We start from the raw sequence: 17148 nt of genomic DNA on the forward strand, positions 1-17148 counted from the left end.
GAATAGCTGCACATGGTATGTAATGTCCACTTGAACATGAGTGAGTCAGGTATGGACATGGCAAATTCGGTGTACCCCCCACAGCACATAATGGATGCCATGGTATGGACCCTCCGCTGACAACAACAGATATGGAGAAGGACACAGTGACATGTACACAACACTGTGACCATGCTTTCAGGCTTTGAGTACCAAGTACACAGTGACTGACAACACCACAGAGTACACATATACTACGTGAGGTTACACTCCCAGATTTACCTTATGGAGTCACACAAGCAGATGTCCAACAACGCATTAACACCTCCTGCATCCACAACCCTAATCATCTGCTGTGTGTCGTCCGTGCCACTGCAATGGTGTGCACACACATGTGGAGTCAGGGTTCCAACTCACAGATAGGGACACCCTGCAATAAACCACACAGTGTTAAATGAGACTCCCCAGCAGGTACATGTCACACATACCCTGCTGAATGTTATTGGAATGGTAATATGCCATATGAGTCACCTATTAACGCTGTGTGATGGCAGCAGGTACCAAACCCCCCACACAAAGGGGGGTCAAAAAATGGTCCCGGGGTAGCAAAAAAAAAAAAACCCCAAATAAACCCCCTTTGGGGGCCCCTTTTGTAAAGGGGTTTTCCCCCAAGGGGGCAAATTAAGCAATATTGGGATAGGGGATTTTTTGTTTTAAATTTGGAAAAAACCCCCAACCCAACCACAAAAAAAAAAAAAGAAAACCCACCAAAATAGGGGGGCTACCCCAGGGGAGGTTTTTTTTTTTTTTTTTTTTTTTTTTTTTTTTTTTTTTTTTTTTTTTTTTTTTTTTTTTTTTTTTTTTTTTTTTTTTTTTTTTTTTTTTTTTTTTTTTTTTTTTTTTTTTTTTTTTAGGGGGGATGTTGTTTTTGTTAAAAATAACAAAAAAAAAAAAAAAAAAAAAAAAAAAAAAAAAAAAAAAAAAAAAAAAAAAAAAAAAAAAAAAAAAAAAAAAAAAGAAGAAAAAAAAAAAAAAAAAAAAAAAAAAAAAAAAAAACGGGGGGGGGGGGTACATAGTGCCCCCAATGTTGTCAAGGGGGCAAAATATGTGTTGTGTACTACCTATGGGCAGAGGATGGCTCCTGGCCAGGTTGCTAACATAACTGAAGAAGGCCTCCTGGTCATCTGTAGTGTCACTCTTGACTTCTCTCAGCGTTGCCCATGTGACGGAGTCATTATGATGGGAAATAGATCCTTACCAGTGCTGCTCAGACATGCCCTCCTTCAGTGAATGATGCTCTGTCTTGCAGTAGCTTACATCTTCCTTAATACAATCTGTCTATAGCTGGGGTCCGCCAGACAGGATGCTGTCCTTTGTGGATAGTGTCTTGGCCATATATGGGATTGCATGATCCATGCATTCTTGGAGATGTTTGAGAAAACAATTGTGTAGGGGTCAGCATTGTGGGTTGTATCTGCCACTGGCCCAGTGGGCTGTAAGGATACCATATCCTGTTACAAAGTGTAAAGTCTGTATCTGTGTAATGTTATGCACTGTAGCCATCTGTGCCAGTGGTGGAGGTGGGATATGTATATCCAGGGCAAGCAGTGTGGTCAGCCCACAGTGGTTGCGATGTAGGCCATACAGTACCTAGATACAAACCCCAGAGTGAGGAGGTGCTTCTGACCTGGTGGGTGTTCTGACTGCTGGTGTTTGGTAGTATGTCGATGGAGCCTGGCAGGTACTGTTGCACAGTTGCTGGCCGAGCACTGATACTGGCCATCTACATGTGTATCCACCAATAGACAGACAGATACTACATATGTGAGATATGTTGTATCATAACAGTGGGTAGCATGTGTAGTATGTGTGCCAAAGTCTGCTGACATATATTGCTGATACCAGGTTATTTTCTTTCTCAGGTACATGGCCCACCCAAGGAACCCCACCTACTCCACAGCTGAGGATGAGGAGATACACCAGAGCCTGGTGCGGGACTATGCAATACTCTTTTCCCGCACCAGCCAGAATCAGCAGGTGAGGGCTGCACTGTGGCAAGACCTTGTCCGTCGGGTAAATGATATAGGCATGCATAATAGGACATATGAGCAGGTACAACATCTCTGCAGTGATTTAATCATACATGTCCATCAGCATGCGTCAGATATCCACAGGCAACAGGTCGCCACAGGTGGTGGGGTGGCTACACATCCCCCACTTACCAGACTGGAGGGACTACTCCTGAGTGTAGTGGCTCCAGTCCACCAGCAACAACAACAGCAGCAGACATGCATCATGATGGAGGCTGGAGCCACACAGCAGCAGGACAGTGAACGTGCAGGTAATATGTATAGTTGACTGTTGTGTACACTGGTAGTTAATGCATGTGTGAGGTGTGTCCTTGGTCCGTAGCTGTCACCATAGTATTTAATGTGCAAGTGTGAAATCCTCAATATTAGCTGCAGACCTGTGACAGGCGACTGTTGTACTCCTGACCTGTATCATACTCAGTAACAATGGCACAGTTGTGCCCACTAAGATTAGTTTCTTCATGTCTGCAGGACCCTCTGGTATAACTGCATTGCAGCCTATCCATGCTGGTGAGTGTGTATTTACAATACCTGTAATAGTGTTGATAGTAATAGTACTATTTGGCTCACTTAGTAGTGCTCTTTGTATGCATGTAGGTGTGTCTGTGCATGTGTGTCGATATCACGCATACTTAGTACTGTACAAGTGTGTAAAACGTGTGCATGTGTGCATGTGTGCATGTGTGCACCTGTGCATGTGTGTGCATGTGTGCATGTGGCACACACCTGTGCATGTGTGCATGTGTGCATGTGTACACCTGTGCATGTGTGCATGTGCATGTGTGCATGTGTACACCTGTGCATGTGTACATGTACTGCATGTGTGCACTCCAGCATGTGCGCACCTGTGCATGTGTGCATGTGTGCATGTGTGCACCTGTGCACCTGTGCATGTGTCCATGTGTGCGTGTGCATGTGTGCACCTGTGCATGTGTGCATGTGTGCATGTGTGCACCTGTGCATGCGTGCATGTGTGCATGTGTGCATGTGTGCACCTGTGCATGTGCATGTGTGCATGTGTGCACCTGTGCATGTGTGCATGTGTGCATGTGTGCACCTGTGCATGTGTGCACTGAGCCTGTGCATGGGTGCATGTGCGTAATATTACTGCATATTACGCGTGCATGTGTGCATGTGTGCATGTGTGCACCTGTGCATGTATTGCGTGTGCATGTGCGTAATGCATGTGTGCATCGTGCACCATGTGCGTAATGCACCTGTGCATGTGTGCATGTGTGCACCTGTGCACATGTGCATGTGTGCAATAAACGGTGCATGTGTGCATGTGTGCACCTGTGCATGTGTGCATGTGTGCGCGGTGCATGTGCATGTAACCTGTGCATGTGTGTGTGCATATGCTGGTAATGTATGACATCAGCCTGTAAACGCCGCTGTGTTTCCCTGTTTCCTTCCCACAGGTTGCACCCTGTTGCTGCTCTGGTGTCATGTAGCAGGAACCTGAGTCAGGTGCCGTGGTACTGATAATGATGACATCTGTGTAATGGCACAGGATGGTATGCCAGGGTCTGCCATTGGTCAGCCGATTGACAGTACACAGCTGCACCCCATCAATGCGCACATTGAAGTTATCCTGCCAATACACCCTTTGTCACCACTGTCCCTAGGTGATGGACAGCTACAGTGGGCATTGACCAGGGTAATGTGGTATCTGTGGCACATGCCTCCCACACAGCAGCCGGCTATGGCCCCAGAGATGGTACCACACAGACAGATGTCCGGGGTTCTCGTGGGAGCATCCGTGGGCGTACACTGCCCCTGTGAGACGTGCCACAGAGGTCTTACAACCTCAGCTATGTTTGGGACTGTCATGCAGGCACAGTCACGTATGGAGCAGTACACCAGACAGGGTCTGAGGAGCTGGCGGCATGTCGCACAGCCATGACTGACAGTATGCGACATTGCGGCTGTTTTGCCATCCTTGATTTCACCAATGTCATAGACAGACGTTGTGAGGACATATTAGACCAGTTCCACAACTACATGTCCATGAGCCAGGGTGATGGTGGGCGGTTGGGGCGTCGTCGTGGCCGTAGGCCAGCAAAAGCAGCAGCTGGCGGTCGGCGTGGATGACAACAGGGACGGCCGCCCCATAGTGCCAGCAGCAGCCCCAGCAATGCTGGGTCTGTGCTGTCATCTGACCACCCCTGGAGACCACGTGCGGCATTAATCTGGCCAGGCCCGACAGGGATCTGTGTCCAGTCAGCGAACACCTGCTTCTGATGACGGTACCCAGTCTGGGTTGGTACGGATATGGTCCGTAGCACCTACAAGGCACATTGCAGAGTACCGTGTCCGCGGCCAGATACACTGATCTGTATGACCTGGCAGGTACGGTCTGTGGCGTCCACAAACACCAGTATATGGCAGCCATGAGGTGGAACTGTGTGCATCCATACACACATGCAAATTGACAACACCTAGGGCTACCGCATACACGCACACACTGCATCAACATTGCCCCACCTTCTACTGCTGTCCTCACCAACACACATACACATACATGTCAATTGGTGGTATGGGTGGCTGGCTCAGGCATACCAAGGTCACACCCTGTGCATATGATGAAACTGTGCCACCTCTTGCAATCTGTAACAACTGTGCAGGTACAGGTTAACATGTTGCTGATGCTGGGGTGACCACATAGATGTGTAGTAATAGCATCATGTTGTTAACAGTACTGTGATAACTGCTGAATTAATTGTGGGTATATCACAGCATGCCTGATGCACTTTCCGGTAAGTGTGTGATTGTCCCGTCCTGTTGTCTACACCCATGGTAAGTACCATAGTGTATCATCTGCACATGTTGGCATACTGGTGGTAATGGCGGAATGTAAACAGAAGGCTACATACGCCGTAGCACGGGGATAGGGTAATGCATGTAGTAATACACAATGATGGACATGTAGATTACAAGTGGCATGTTGCCCACACTAGACTCTACAATGCAGATGTTTGAGGATGTTGATATGTGTGCAGTTACACGACTGGTACAGGACACACAGGAGCACCCTAACTGCATGCTCACATATCATACCATGCTAGACAGCCCCAACACACATAACTAACTGTCACAGGAGGGAGGAGGGTCCCCATATATGTCAGGGATACTGTGGTGGCAGGCCAGGAGCATACATCCTACTAAGTATGGAACCACTGACGAGGCTCACTGTCTGTTGTTGGCGTGTATTACTGCAGGTATGTGCACATGGGTTTCTATCCAGTTATTGTACATCCTGACAGTACATGCATGTTCTGTACACTTGTGTGCACTGAGACTGGACCCTAGCCATCTGACCCGTGTATTTCCATGTACATGTGCATAGTGCCTGCATAGTTGCAGTGTTACCTACTGGAACTGGTACAGCTTGTTTGTTGTACCATGGACTACATGGAGCCCTGTTTACTGTATCTTTGTTTGCATGCATGTGTGCTTGCAATTACCCTGGAATACTGATCACACCTGCGATGCATAGTTATAGAGCTTCTGTGGACTCCTAGTGCCATCTGCATAGCCTACTATATGTATGTTCATGTCCCACTTGACAGATTGTCACTGTTGGTCCTGTTCACATGTACATTGCCTGTGACACAGTGCATATGACCTGCCTGGCATGTGTCCACGTGAGCAGTCATATATGCTACCGCTAACTAAGCACAGGCACTACACCTTCCACACATTCATCTTCTGTTGAACTACCTGCTTTGCTAGGGACAGCCTGCACCTGTCACCCTGGCCTTTCAGATATTGGCAAAGGCTCTTGCTACACATATGTTGCCCTGCATATGTTAGGCAGGGCTCAAATGACAAACCCACCTTCATAGGTATCACTGGGGATAAGACACTAGAACAGCAATACTTGCCAACGCCAGATGTCTAAACCTCCAGATGCATGCACCCAAAACACTCCTTGGCATGGAAAACATCGATATCTGTGCAGTAGCAGATGCCTGGTTCAGGGCTAGTGGGAGCACATCAGCACTATCGGGTGTAACCCGGTTGATTTCTTTGATACAGTCACCAAGGCCATTGCCGAGGGGAAGGTGGTCCACACAGACTACGTGGACCTTGCAAACGCCTTTGCAACAATATCACACTTGGGCATTCTAGGGAAGCTCCCCAGCTTAAATATAGGCCCCTATGTCACTAGCTGGATTGCACAGTGGCTCAAGAACAGAACCCACATGGTTAGCATTGCTGGTCATGCCAGACCCCATAACAGTTACGGGTTGTGTCCCACAAGGCTCAGTCCTGGGACCCTCTTGTTTGGTATATATTTATTGGAGGTACAGGCCAACACGGATGGACTGTGGCTGTACAAATGTGCAGATGACTGCAAACTGGCCACCATACTCGACTCTCCAGCTGACACAAGCATCGTCCAAAGGGGCATCATAGCAACAGGCGACTTGTGCCAGAGCCATGGCCATCTGCTGAACAGTGTTTAGAAGGGGAATGTGCATCCTGTAGTCTGTTCACCTAGTTGCCAAAAGGGACATTGTCGCCACACACACTAACCCACCTCAGCCAAAACACACACTTGCCAATTGCAGGAGTCAAACCCCTATCTGACTGTTATGACACTTGAGACGGACACATTAGAAGGGCATGCTATTTGCATCACTGGGGGTTTCCTCTTCCCCTGCTATACTTATAGAGTGCTGACATCATCAGTGTTTCAGAAAAGGGAATGGGCATCCTGTAGTGTCCTATCCTATTTGCCAAAAGGGACATTCCCTTCACACACACTACCCCCCTCAGACAATCACACACACTTGCCATTCGCAGGATTCAAACCCCTACCTAACTATGTTATGACACTTGAGACAGACGCGCATTAGCGGGCCTATTCGCATTACTGGGAGGTTTCTGTTCTCCTGCTGTACGTATAGGGTGCTGACATCATCGGTGTTTAGAAAGGGAATATGCATCCTGTAGTGTCATATCCTATTTGCCAAAAGGGGCATTCTCCTCACACACACAAACCCCCCCCTCAGACAAACACACACACTTGCCATACTCAGGATTCAAACCCCTACCTAACTATGTTATGACACTTGAGACAGACGCATTAGCAGAGTGCGCTATTCGCATTACTGGGAGGTTTCTGTTCTCCTGCTGTACTTATAGGGTGCTGACATCATCGGTGTTTAGAAAGGGAATGTGCATCCTGTAGTGTCATATCCTATTTGCCAAAAGGCACATTCCCCTCACACACAAACCCCCTCAGACAAACACACACACTTGCCATTCGCAGGATTCAAATCCCTACCTAACTATGTTGTACACTTGAGACAGGCGCGTTAGCAGAAGTAGCTATTCGCATTACTGGGAGGTTTCTGTTCTCCTGCTGTACTTATAGGGTGCTGACATCATCGATACTTTGTTGTGTTTAGAAAGGAATGTGCATCCTGTAGTGTCTTTTCTGTTGCCAAAAGGGCAATTCCCTCACACAGACTTACACACACACCAACCACACTCACACACACACACACACACTGAGCATTTGAAACCCCTCCCTAACTATGTTATGACACTTGAGACGGACGCATTAGCAGAGCGCGCTATTCAGATTACTGGGAAGTTTATTTTCACCTGCTGTACATATAGGGTGCTGACATCATCTGTGTTTAGACAGGGGAATGTGCATCCTGTGGGGAGGCAGACACCAAAGACACTGGCTAAGCTGCCATTCCCTAGGGCAGACAGCCTAGTGTTGACCTCTACACCATTATGTTTGATTGTCAAATGCAAATTATTTGTTGCTGATAGACTGTTTGCATATTTTTATTGCCATAGCATTCCCTGTTTGTGTGAACAACTTCTGCATCTGTGGACAATGTTTGCATATGGGAGGGATCCACTATATCACGTATGTCTCTGTAGTCATTTAACTGTGTGCACTGGGCAGACTGCTGTAATGTGGTTGGTTCCTGGCATAACACATAACAATACCAGATATGTGTGTCCAACTGCTAAGCCGAGATTTTGTCTAAGTGTGTGAGCATGCCCAGTTCAGCCTTTCCATGGCATGTTGTCAAAGTGTGTGAGCATGCCCAGTATGAGCATTCCATATGTTGGACTCTGCAGCCCACCACATTCGTGGATGTGTGTGAACTTCAACAACTATCACCCGTTTATGGTTGTGGGTTGTGTGTCATGTTGTGTAGTTACTGTACAACTGCTTTGTGTGTGAACACAACAGGATTATACTGTGCCTGCAGTGTTTGCATGGGATACTTTGCACCCACCAGTTGTCAACATCCTTTCACACTGACCTAAATACCTGTAGTTCTGGGGTAGTAGTGTTCAGTATCCATTCAGGCGACACCTTTGTTGAGGAGGACCACTGTTGTTGTACACTGCTCTTTGGGTACATATTCTGTGGTAAGGCTGACATTGAGCAGTAGTGTGGTTTGGCATTCCATTCATCTTAGAGTACATGTTGCACTAGGCCCAGGACACCATCTCATACCATTGCTGCTGTGTGTTCTGCTTTGGAGATGTTGTGTGTTACCTCAGCATCTGCAATGTCAGGGGGCCATCAGTCTGCTGGGATAGATATTCTGCATTTGTGGGGGGGGGGGGTTGCACTGCACCTATCAGGATGTATGTTGGCAATATGTGTGTGTGTTTGTGGTATTTGTGTGATTCGGGGCATATCTGTGAATTCCCCACATGTCTCCTACTATCAGTTGTGTAAGCCTTGGGATTATCCTCAGTGTCCTGTACAATTTGTATCTACATAGGTTCATAGGTTCATACTAGGCTATCCACCCTGGGCATTTGTTAGCCTAGCCAGAGTGTGTGTGGCTTGTGAGGCCCCGTGCTATGTGGATATTATGGCCATGTATGGTTTGCTTTGCTGTGCCTCTGTCTGGACATGACACAGTGAAGACCCCCACTATAACTCTACAATCATCCATCCACTTGGCAAGATTCCTGTTGAACAGTGTCAGTGAGGGGCTGTGCCTAAGATGCAGTGGGATTCTGGTCCAGGGTGTGGGGAGCCTCTGGATTATGTATCTGTCCCACCGGCACATCCTATTTCATTATTTGTGGAGGTGGACATCTCTCACTCTCTCAGCTCCAATGGATATGTGTTTTCTGGGGTGGAGCATGTCCATTACTCCTGTGTTGGGCATGGCCTCCTACAACAGGCATGCAATGCCTCTGTGTGGGCAGTATGTGACTGGATTCAGCTGGGGTGTCTGCAGCCAGGCAGCATATGACATATATTTGGGACACTTTATCCTCTTGGTGAGGTACCTTTGAGGTCTTTCTAACTGCTGCAGGTGTCAGGTATGGTAGATCCCATATGAGGCATTGTACTGGATTATGGGTTTGATTAGAGGAAAGTATAGTGGCACAGTGACCTCTGTTGCCGTACATGTGACTCCTTTCCTGATACGGTGTCAAATGTAGACAGTCTTCCTAGCCACATTGGCAATGTGGGTGTCACATAACAGGTTACTGTCCACTTGTGTCCCTAGGTCCCTGGTTACTCCTTCCATACATAATGCTTTACCACCTATGTGGTTATTCATGGTACCTTGTTTGGTATTTGGTGGGACATTCATACTGTCCAGTGTCTTCAGGACGTCTGGGTGGGGTTATTGTGTGTGAGAGTGCGGTCTGTAGCATGCTACGGACTGCACAGCAGTCTGCCACAGTTAGTTGCACATGGGTGTACTCCACTGCCTTGTGCATTGTCAGTTACCTGGGCATTATGGGTGTCTGTGCTGCCTATGGATACTCACCCTCCTTTTATGTTTTGTTCCAGGTTTTGGGGCCATGACACATGGTACGTGGTATAACCTGGTAGTGCTGGTGTGCTGTCAGGAGCCTTGCAGCAGGTTTGTGTCACTGCACGGACATCAATGTTCTCTATTCAGGGGATGGCCTCGGGAGCATGCATATTGGGGTGTACACATCTGGCATTGGTCAGCATTTCCCTTATGTTTCTGCCCACTTATGTTTTCTCAGGTGGTGGGTCAGTCTGTTCAGTGTTGCCTACAAAAGGCTCTATGGAGGTGGCAAAGGCCTTATCCAATATTCAGACGCCCAGGGGTAACAGGTGCAGGCCATCTCAAGGACAGCTGCGTGGCATGTCAAGCATGACATCCCAGGCAGACAGACATTGGATCCCCTTGGAATGACACCAGTAAGTGTACTACTTGCTATGGCTGATCATTCCGTGTTTGCAGTGTGGCATTATTCTTGGTAAGGGTAGGATGCTGCAAACGGTGCGTGTCATACCGGCCTGGACTACATAATCAGATAGCTCATCTGTGTCTCTTTACATGTAGTCTGGGGCAGTACATCTCAGGTCATTCACACCAGCATGGACTATGACTGCATCATATTTCTACTTGCTTTGGAGTGACCTACATATTTCTGTTATGTGGCATATTGTGGCAGCCTACAGGCAGCTTACTGTACCCTTTCCCTTGTTCAGTCTGGTGTGCCGGACAGCAGTGTGTCTGACTATGGAGTCACCTATTACAACTGTATCAGGCATGTTGTTTCTCCTTCTGGCCTGTGACTGTTTGGCACACCAGCTTTGTGTGCTATGTGTTGCATGTGCTATGTTTGGGGGCTGTTTCATTGGGTGTCTGCTTTAGAGGCCTCTGTTGGTGTGCTGTGTTTGTGATTTCTGCCTCCAGGAATGTATTTCTGTGTTTATGTGTTTGGTTTGCAGTTGTGATAGGTCTATGTGGGTATGTGTTTGTGGTGTGTGGTTACCTTCTCCTACTGACTTGTTTTGGGAGTACTGAGTTGGGGGAGCTCAGCCTCCATTTTGGATGGATGGTTGCATCTCTCACATATATTTGTATTCCTTGGGTGGGGTTGGGGGTTGTCTGTGTACTTGGGGCAGGTGTAACATTGCCTCAGGATTCGCAGATTCCACTTGTTGTGGCTGGCCTTTGTGGATTGCATGTGTGGACAGATTGTATTGCCATACTACTGATCAGTAATTACTTCATTGTTCATGTTTGCTCTATCATGTAGTAGCTTCCTCATTCTCTTGCATGTTTTGGTTATGGCTGGTGTCCACCATGCCAGATATAGGCACTGTGTCCTGTTTTAATTTAGGACTGCATATTCCAAGCATTCCTGGCAGTGTTCATGGACTGGCTGTATTACAGGTTCTGAGGTGTGGCCCATATATTGCACCTGCACAGGACCTTTAATGGATTCCACATCAGTTTTGAGGTGTGCAAATATTGCTTAGCACACGTTTTCCACTGTGGTTTTCTGGACAGGGACTGTGGTCAGGATTTGTATATCCAGTGTGATTACTATATGGTCTGGTTTTACCAGTGAGCAATACACTTCTCATCTTGACATCCCATACCCATGTTGCTGATTATCACATCCAGTATGCTTGCCCCTCTTGTGGGGGTGGTACGTTGTTCCTGGGCCTTTTGGTTTGTGGATTCGATGAGCTTTTGTCCTACACTGTTGCAGCTGGTTTAATGCTCCCAGTCTATATGTCTGGGTATTTGCAGTCGCCCAATATAATGTGGTTTGGAGGACTTGATCTATTCATGCATTCCAGCATGGGCCGGATGCAGTTCCTGGTGTTGGGCCAGTAGCCTGTAGCAGGCTATGTAGTACTGGGGGGCAGTTTTAGCCACTGTTACTTGTGCATGGCTAGTCCATGCTGCTTTTTGTGGTGGTACCAACATGGGGGTGTGGTTATCCTTGACATTTCTTGCTAGTCACCCTCCTTTTGTAGCTTGTTCCAAGTTTTGAGGCTGTACAGCACAGTATGAGGTGTAACCTGGTAGTGTTAGGGTGCTGTTGTGAGCCTTGCCTCAGTTTTCTGTTACAGCACAGTTATCAACATTCTCCATACTGGGTGGTCTTAGACTGCATGCATCTTGCTGTTTCAACTTATCCGTTATCTTATTCTTATCCCTTCTGGTACCTATGGAGATAGGTTTGTGTTTTGGGGCTTACCTATTTGGGGCACACTGTGCGTGACAACAGCCTTTGCCAGTATCCATACGGCCTGCACTGATAGGTGCACACCAGTCCTAGCAGGTGGTGCATCATGTCATGCTCAGCATGTCATCCCAGACAGGCACACATTGGGTCCCCTTTGACTTACTGCGATACTTCAGTCAATTGTTGCACTTGATCATCTCGTTGTCATGTTGTGGCATGCTGCTTGTTGAGGGTAGGATGTTAGTCAAGGTCCTCAGGTGTGCATATGGGAATTGGTGTTACATTACTTAACACATAGCATTCATGCCTCAGGTGGTGCTGCAGGGCTGCCTCTGTCGGATGCACATATTACACTTCCCTGTACATGTTTGAGAGCAGGTTGTGTCATGTTAGGCATCCCTGTTACTATTTGAGTGACTCAGAGAGGGGTATCATTCCCAAGGTTCCTACTGAACCAATGTATGTGCTATGCGTTGCCTCTTTGCCAAGGCCAGGGCATACTGGGCACACCTCCTTCTGCCTACTGGGGCAGGCTCAGGTTGTTCCTCCTCCGAGTCACGCTGTGCCTGTGGTGGCCTTGGCAATGGTGGGGGGCTGTTTGGCCCAGCCCTATGCTGGTCCTGCTGCAGCTGTTTTCGCAAGATCATATTATGTAGCATAGCACATACCATGACAATTTGGGTACATGTAGTTGGTGTGTACTGCAAGGCTCCACCAGATGTGTCCAGACACCGGAACCGTGACTTGAGCAGCCCAAACACACGCTCTATTACATTACGTGTTTGTGCGTGTGCCTCATTATGGCGTTCCTGTTCAGGTGTGTGTGCATTTCTGATGGATGTCATCAGCCACGGCTCCAGTGCATACCCTGCATCCCCCAGTAGGTGTCCATGCGGGTTGTCCCCATTGGCAAATGTCTGGTACAGCTGCGTCAAATTCCAGATGTGGGAATTGTGGTAGCTCCCAGGGCAGCCAGCACACATTCATTATTATGCCCTGGGCATCACACACGACCTGGCAGTTGATGGAGGAAGCCCTTGCGGTTGATGTATGCCCTACCCCGCTCACCGGCTGGTGCTTTGATGCGTATGTGCGTGCAGTCTATTGCACCCACTACCTCAGGGTATTCCGCTATTTGCTGGAAGAGACGCATGTTGCTGGCCAATACCTCACGGGCATTAGGGAAGTATACATGATCACTGACATGTGCTGACATGGCATCCAGGAACTGGTGCAGTACCCTGGAGGCTGATGCCTGTGATATCCCCATCATATCACCAGTTGGTCTCTGGAAGGTATCTGTTGCTAGTATTCTTAGGCCAACACATACCTTGGTTTCCACTGGGATGGGTTCCCCTCTGTTGGTTCTGTGTGTGAGGCGTGGCCTGCACAGCTCCACTATTTGCTGCAGGAGGTCTCTGTCCACTCTATAGCTCTCTACTATCTCCAGCTTATGTAACCCGTGGTAGGTGACCCTGGGCCTGTACACTCTTCTCCGTCTCCTCACTGTGGGTTGTCTGGCACCATCTGCATTGTCACCACCCTAAGCAAGTCGCCTATGTCTCATTATGACAGCTATGGCAGCCCCTAACATTTCTGCTCTGAGTTCAGCTTTTTCAGTTTTCACTTCTGATAACTTCACTCCTGTCTTGCAGTGTCTCTTGAGTGAAACATTCTGCACTGCTGTTTGCAGAGTTTTAAGTGCTGGGCTGGCCTAGTATTCTGCTTGTGTAATTGCCTGCATCTAATTGTTTTCACCTGCTAGCTCCAGCAGTATTCCCTGCTAACTTCCTACTACATCTGTTGCTTCCTTTTTCCTTTCTGTTTCCTCAGGGTGGAGCCATGTGCAAACCAGCAGACACATGCTCACAGTGGCTTACACGCGCACACACATACTTACAGAGTTCAGAAACTGCTTATTCAGTTTTAAACGCGTGCACGCCCGCGCACACGGTGTTAAACATCTCCCAACACGCTCCCACATGCTGAGTCTGCCTTACACGCGCGCACACCGTCTTACACGCGCGCACACTGCCTTACTCGAGCTTAAGTGGCGCACACGCGCAAGATACACGTCCAGCAAGGAACTTTGGTGTAGGCAACAGTGTACACCTTCCATTTCTTGACTTTCTCGTGTTTACTTAGTGGCCCACCTCTTTCCTTGATATCTGTCTGACATCTGTCATGTAACTATGACCTCCAATGAACTGCATCTCTTTCTACCATTCCCCCCTGTGATGTCACCTATCTCCTACTCTGTTCCTCCCCGTATGTAACTCTTACACTACTCAGAATGTGCTCATTTGCTATGTGACAGTGGAATTCAGTATCCTTACACTCATTTGCATCGGATTGCCTACTAATGCTTAGTTACATCTCTTAGACTCAGCTTCCCCCCTTAGCAACCACTACACGGTGGCCATGTTGGTTTTGCTCTGCTGGTCCCTCCATTGACATTCCATGTATTGCACAAAACCTACATTTGTAGGTTTAAACCCTTCGTTTTGATGTTCTATGCAGCGCAGCCCGTTTGCGCGGGGCTGCGCTGGGTTTACACATCGGCAATTGCCGAAAAAAAAAATTACATATTTAACATATTTGCATGGGGTTACCTTGCCAATGGCCACATATTTGGCCATTGGCATGCTGCCTGTAACATATGCACCCTTTATTTGGAGCTGACATGGCTCCATTGCCGTGTTTGCAGAAACGTACTCAGTTGTCAACTGAGTACATTTCTGCAGCTAACACGGCTCTTACACGGCCTGTTCTGGGCTTCCTGGATTGCTAATCAGCCTCATTTGCATGCTATTCGGCAGCAAGTGGGCTGATTAGCTTAGCCACGCCCACTCCGTGTAAGAGCCGTTTTAGCCTAACTCTTACACGGAGTTTGGGCTGTTCCTGGATCGCGAAGGCTGCATGGAGTCTTACACTACTCTTAGACTCCGTGCAAGCCTTCGTGAATCCGGCCCATGGTCTATTGCAATGTGACATGCTTTTCTGAATGGTAACAAAATGTCAAATGCCCCTCTGCTATTTGCAGTAAGCTACATGCATGTCACTTACTGATTGATCTCCTGCAATTGTAACAGTAAAATCAACTACCATTGTGCAATATTACATTAAGTTTCTTACATTTTGAACAAGCATTATTGCAAGTTTAAATTTTGTCTATGGATTTTATATGTAAATAAGTTCAACTGTACCATATATTTGCATGTGCATTTGTGCAATGTATACAACAAACTGATTGATTCCTTTTGGAGCTTCTTCCCCTTATGCCAGGGCTGAAAATGGGTTTCCGACCTATTTGGACTTTTCCAAAAAGGAAATACAAATATAATATAATAAATCTATCAGACATACTAATTGCAGAAATAAAACTCTCCATGAACAGAAAGTATGTACAGAATAGTAATATGTGACAGCGGTACTTTTGCTGTTGTATATAACTTAAGCATGGCTGATTGGAAGAGATAACAGTAGTGATCACAAAAAACTTACATTAAATTTAGATAAGGTTACATGTCTTTAAAAGACAAGGTAATGAGATATTTAAATTACATAATGTATGGACATTATACATAGTGATTGTAAATATATATATATATATATATATATATATATATATATATATATATATATAATTTTTTTTGTTCTGTGAGCTAAGGTACAAGGAGCCATATGAGTGAAAAGTAAATCAATGTGATCATTTGTGGTAGCAACAATATTATTTAACCTTAGAATTGCTGTATTTTCTATGTTTAGTAAGAGCTAAACATCAGAAACCTTCCTCTAAACATAGTAACATACAACTTTGACACATAACTGAGACATACTTTGTGTAATGTGTCATCGTGTATTACTTGCCAGGAAACAACACAGCATTCTGGCTCCTCACTCAACACACTATAATGTGAGAAGGATAACAGGTACAGACAGCTGAGAGCCTGAGTGGGGAATAATGAATTGTTTATTTTGTCTGTTACAGCTGCAGAAGACATGAAGCTGAGACTGGTGAATGGAGGCAGCCCCTGTGCTGGCAGAGTGGAGCTTTATCACAGTGGTCAGTGGGGGACAGTGTACAGTGATAAGTGGGACATTCAGGATGCTGCAGTGGTGTGTAAACAGCTGGGATGTGGATCTGCTGTAGCTGCCCATCTTGGTGCTCATTTTGGTGCAGGAACAGGACCAGTGTGGTTGGATGAAGTTCAGTGTGAAGGAGAAGAGGCTGCTCTGTGGGACTGCAGGTCCCTAGGACTGAGACATTATGGTTACTCTCACAGCAGGGATGCAGGAGTCACCTGCTCAGGTAACAAACCTTGATTTTCCATCTTCTTTTTATTAAAACATTAAAATGTAAGTTAATTCTCAGATTTATGATGGTATAAAAGAATGAAAATAAGTTATCCATCCTTTTACACAAGAAAGTTGAAACTGCTTTGAAGGAGCCGACAGATATCATAAGAGGAGAATTTAAATTTTATAAAAGTTTAAATTTATCCTATTGTTATTTATTTTAATGTTTTTACTGGAATAATTTAACTAGGCAAAGCCCAGTTTCATTTGAGGTCTGGATAGCAAATCTCCATTTATACAAACACAGTGTATAAAAAGTGAAAAAAGAGAAGCATACAAAGTTACATTAACACACCAGATTTGCTGCAATATTAACAATATCTTTGTATATTTATACAATTTCTCTGTTGTACATCTCTGCTATCATATTTGTTTTGTTTGTTTTTCAGGTTTAATACATTAATGTAGAAAACAACCAGGTCCGAGAATAAAGCACCTCAAAAAACTTAGTCCATTTAGCCTATAATCCAATAATGAGGTGACAAACACAGCAGACCAGAACAAAAATACTTTAATAAAACCAAAACAAGGCAAAAATATAAAAGTAGCAAACTGGAACAAAAATACTTTAATAAAACCAAAACAAGGCAAAAATATAAAAGTAGCAAACCGGAACAAAAAGATTTAATAAAAACAAGGCAAAAATATAAAAGTAGCAAACCGGAACAAAAAGACTTTAATAAAACCAAAACAAGGCAAAAATATAAAAGTAGTAAGCGCTTTCGCATCCGTTCAGGACGCTTCA

General features: G+C 46.1%; 1 protein-coding gene across 1 annotated transcript in view; it reads left to right on the forward strand.

Annotated features, from left to right (window-relative positions):
• The window catches only part of LOC122808189 (antigen WC1.1-like), a 997107-nt gene that overhangs the window by 365270 nt on the left and 614689 nt on the right, over window positions 1–17148 (forward strand). The window contains exon 7 of the mRNA XM_044079157.1: window positions 16036–16356. Within this exon, the coding sequence (XP_043935092.1) occupies window positions 16036–16356 (321 nt within the window). The remainder of the gene's footprint in view (window positions 1–16035; window positions 16357–17148) is intronic.

The sequence above is a fragment of the Protopterus annectens genome, chromosome 8.part0, assembly GCF_019279795.1.
Source record: "Protopterus annectens isolate FY-2018-M chromosome 8.part0, PAN1.0, whole genome shotgun sequence".
In the NCBI taxonomy this organism is placed as follows: domain Eukaryota; kingdom Metazoa; phylum Chordata; order Ceratodontiformes; family Protopteridae; genus Protopterus; species Protopterus annectens.